General features: G+C 36.1%; 1 protein-coding gene across 1 annotated transcript in view; it reads right to left on the bottom strand.

Moving 5' to 3' along the window:
- Positions 1–547: 547 nt before the first annotated feature.
- The window catches only part of GATM (glycine amidinotransferase), a 13,167-nt gene continuing 9,304 nt past the window's right edge, over positions 548–4,410 (bottom strand). The window contains exons 7-9 of the mRNA XM_019619468.2: positions 3,750–3,813; positions 3,526–3,642; positions 548–1,581 (exon numbers count right to left, since the gene is read on the bottom strand). Of these exons, the coding sequence (XP_019475013.1) occupies positions 1,469–1,581; positions 3,526–3,642; positions 3,750–3,813 (294 nt within the window). The 3' untranslated portion in view covers positions 548–1,468. The remainder of the gene's footprint in view (positions 1,582–3,525; positions 3,643–3,749; positions 3,814–4,410) is intronic.

The raw sequence follows: 4,410 nt of genomic DNA, 5'->3' as shown, positions 1-4,410 counted from the left end.
CACAAAGACAAAGATGAGTTTCCGTTGTGTAAGGAGCCTTGATTTTAAAAGTAAAAAAGAGAAGCCATCTTTAGTCATTGAAATGGTTGGAGCCATCTTATCAGTTCCTCTAGTCTGGCACATCTTAAAGTGTTCTAGATTATCAACATGAAACAAATCTGTCTGTTTCTATCCAACTCCAGGTAAAATATGACTATGTCTCCTTATAATTTGGTGATACCTTACATGACACCCAGTTTTGCAAGAACTTTTCTGTTAAGTTGGACTGCACTGTAAGAACTCGTAGATTCCTCCACCCTGTGATAAAAAACATCTATGAAGGTAACTCCTCCGCCAGTCCTACTTCTGGGCAAAATACAAGCAGCAACACTGCATGATAATATAGGACAAGGATATCCCACGTTAGAAATATGCACAAGATGTTACATGTTTCACAGAAAAATCCATGTGTATTTCATATTTCCATCTGTATGCTGGATTTTACAAGCACCTAGCCCTCCAGATGTTTTATGCTTACTCCTTTTCAGAAGAAAAAGGGAAACACAGAGAAGGCAAAAACGTTTATTAGCATAAAAAGTACATATTCAGTAATCAATACTCAAATTTCTGTACCTGCTACTGTTGAGGGAGGTTGTTAGAGTGTTGGAGGTTTGAGCTAGGAGACATGTTGTGTCTTTTTGTGTTTTCTTTTTGCTTTCCATTTTTTGTGTTTTTTTTTTTGTTTTGTTTTGTTTTTAAGTTATGTAAACAATTCACAGTAAAACCCGTAGATGAAGACTACTAGCTATCATTTATATATTTTTAAAAGTTAAATAAAAGAACCTATTTCAGCAATACAAAAAGTAATATAAAAATGTGTTCAGATGCATGACAAATGTGTTAGAAGAAAATGCAGAAGGACATCACAAGTAAATAAAAATAATGTTTTAAAGTCAGATCATACTAGAAATTCTCTGTATGGTCCAACAAGAAAAGCATTATGAAATTACTCGGTTCTATAAGAAATCTGTACAGATGCACCTGTTTTAACTGCATCAAACACTAACATATTAGAATAATAAACTGATTAAAAAGGAATAAGAAATGTTAATTCAAGCTTAACATTTCAAGCTGCCTATTTCATAGAGTAGTAGACAGAGGTAGATGTCCAGTGTTAGTGACCAAGCTCATCTAGCAAGAGCCTTTAGCTGTCTTGTCTTTACGTTCAAATCCAACGTGAAAAGGCTTCACAGATAAAGGATGTCTTTCAAAAAGCCAGCCAGAAAGTCTGCATTGCTGATGGAAGTTGTTTCAATTATGCTGCTTAAAGTGAGAGTACTTAAGAACAAATCACTCCCTAGACCACTGTAAGGACACCACTGATAAAGCACTAGAACAAATTAATTTCACTTCTGTTAAAAAGGTTGCATGAGCTCATTCCCTATGCTTATTTTTGAAGCTAAACCATTGCTGCCTAGCTGGCTTGTGACTAGTCAAAATAAGATTGCAGGGTACCACGGCGGCGGATATCACATGTCCAGCAATGGAAACCACCTCCCAGTGAATTAGCATGGCGAATATTCACTTTAATTGTAGAAATGCCTGCAAGAAACATACATTGCATTTTAAATGAAAATCTCAAATTCATGTGGTAAGCTTTGATCGGGACATTAATTAATGCTTTATCAGATCATATGGCCAGATGCAAGTACAGAAAGTATTTCCTACTTATTTTGTTAAGAATTTCTTTCCCCAAATTCTAGGTAGAGAACAAGCTAGGAACATAGTCAATTCATTAATTCCAGCCATGCCCTTGGGAATATACAGTACCCAGAGCACAGCTGGTATTTGTTGTGTTATGACATGTCAGTCATAAAAAAAAAAAGAAATCTCTTTTTCAGTATATGAAGAATTCGCTGAAATGCTGCTATGATGTATCACCAGGGCACATTTACATACACTTCTGTTAGCATTTATGGTTCAGACACTGAAGGTGCTCTTTCAAGTGCCTTTCAAGAAAAGTAGAATTCAAAGTGTAGATTTCCAAGTCCCTCCTCCTCTGAGAGGGAAAAAAGAGGCCGCTGCAGTTAATACCTCGGTTAAGGTCAGTTTCCTCCCTCTTCTTTTCAGATCTGATTTTTTCAGCTGTGGCACGGCTTAGACAAAGTCCTCACAGGTGGACTTGGATCAGAAGACTTGTGGTTTAAAGTTTGTCTTTTTGCTTCTTGGTATTTTTGCAAACTCAAGAGAAGCTCAACAGAATCCACCATCTTGGTTAGGAATATTTTAATTCCCAGCAGACTGATCTCAGTCCTACGAATTTGCTGACTACAGGATTTTACATAGAACTCACGTGAGTAAAGTTCAAGTGTAAAGAATGTGTGATAACTGGTGTTAATAGCCTCATTTTCTAAGTGCATTAAAGCATTTATACATCATCTGCTCCTTGCTCATACAGAGAATTAAGAGTGCAAATCAAGAGTTACTCACTAATGCTGTATAGCTTTTCTTTTAGAGCAGAAAAAAGCATTAGATTGCATGGTTCGCCTCTGTGAGCTCTCTCAGATTCAAGGGAAGCTTCAAGGAAGTGCATTCATCCATGAACATACCAGCCTTCCTTTTAGGTTCAATCCATCTTTCACCTTTAGTTCATTCTCTCCCTTTAAAGGAGTCTTCTGCTACTGAGAATTATAATCTCTTACTCGCCAATATAATGATCGTTCACTCTCCTGATTTTTCATATCTAACCATCTGTCTTTCTTACCCATTAACACTTGCATCACCGTGAGCTTAACCTGCAGCGTCAGCTGGCTCTAGCATTAAGCAAAAGCAGCTGCTCAGAAGGAGAGCAGTCTATGAGCTGTAAGTAGAGCTACCTATATCTTTCCCTCCAAATGTGATGGGAACAATTGGATTAACTGCATGAGTTCAACAAATTAAGTTTATTTTATTTGTCTTTTCAAGGAGCTAAGATAAGACTCAGATTTTATATTCAATTACAGTTCTTCTGCCACTGCATATCATATTTTTCCCTGTAATGAGGTTACATCTCACAGGAATGAGAGTCTCCATTAAATGAGCAGAAGTACCTGGTTTACACAGTTTAAGTTTGAAGTACAAAGAGTTTGGAACTAAAAGAGAAATCTGAAGTATTTTTGGCTGTTTCACTCAGCAACGTGTGCACGCAATCTCCAGCACAAAATTTGACTTCCAAGTCAAACAGACAGTTTTATATTAAAAAAGCTAGTTCAAAAGCATGCTACTCAATTTTAATTAGTATTCATACCTTCCTTTGCTGCAAGCTTTGCTGCAAGCCATAGGAGACACAAGGTGTAAGAAGTCTCACATTCATATAACTTAAGTATTCAGGAGATAAATCCCTGAATGATTCTTATTCATTAATCCAATTGTTTGAATACTTTCTCCAGTGCTGGTTGCTTTGACTACTACAAGTAAGGCCTCAATTCACCTTGATGCACATAATTGATCTCAAGATCATTTCACTTTAAGCGTATGTTAGAACAATTAGAATAAATTAAGACATACCCAAATTTTCAAACATCTTCTGAATTGAAGTCTCATTGGCATCGACCATCACACGTTTCTCATCCAGCATTAGGACATTCATGGAAAGCCATTTAGAAGACATCCACAGTGGGTGATCTAAACACAAGAGAATGAACCTTCTACAGTAACTGTAGATTTTGTTCCACAAAAACACTCTTAAGAATACTCTTGGAATTCTTAAAAAAATGAAAGTCTGAATATACCATCTGGGATGAGTGGCACTGGTGGATGAATCACTGTCCAGCCTGATTTCTTGAAGAGCTCAATCTGAAAGACAAACTTAGATTCTAAACAAGCCTCTTAAAATATCACATTATGTCCTCCACTTCTTCTCATTTTCTAGTGCTTTTCTTAATACAATCTAGATATACAAAGATATGTTACAAAGGTGATATATGCAGTTCAGAGCCTGTCAGGTTAAAACGATACTTGTAAGAGTATTATATTAGTATTATGTTTGTTATTATTACTTCTCACATGACTACAGGAATCACTGATATGAGTTAGAGTGCCATTAATAGAGACAGAATCAGCAAAAATATTACTTGAAATTAATTCTGCATCATGCTTCCTAGGAAACTTAGTATGCATTTTATTTAACAAAAGAAAAGAAATATAGGCATTGTATGGAATAATATGCTTGTCTAAGGAGTAAAAAAAATTAGTAAAATTATCCTCTTCTTATTTGGCTAGAATAGAATTGACTTTTCAACCTCACTGCCTGAATTCTTGGAATAGCTCTTTATGTAACCACGTATGTTATATGTGGGTATATGTGTAACCACGAGAGGGAGCTCTGATTCCAAAAACTCAGTAAGCAACTCAACGATGGAGAGGCTTCCCAAATAGGAATTAGAACAAAAA

This window comes from Meleagris gallopavo, chromosome 12 (assembly GCF_000146605.3).
Source record: "Meleagris gallopavo isolate NT-WF06-2002-E0010 breed Aviagen turkey brand Nicholas breeding stock chromosome 12, Turkey_5.1, whole genome shotgun sequence".
In the NCBI taxonomy this organism is placed as follows: Eukaryota; Metazoa; Chordata; class Aves; order Galliformes; family Phasianidae; genus Meleagris; species Meleagris gallopavo.
The sequence above is the reverse complement of the archived record's forward strand: the minus strand, read 5'-3'. Positions and strand labels throughout refer to the sequence as shown.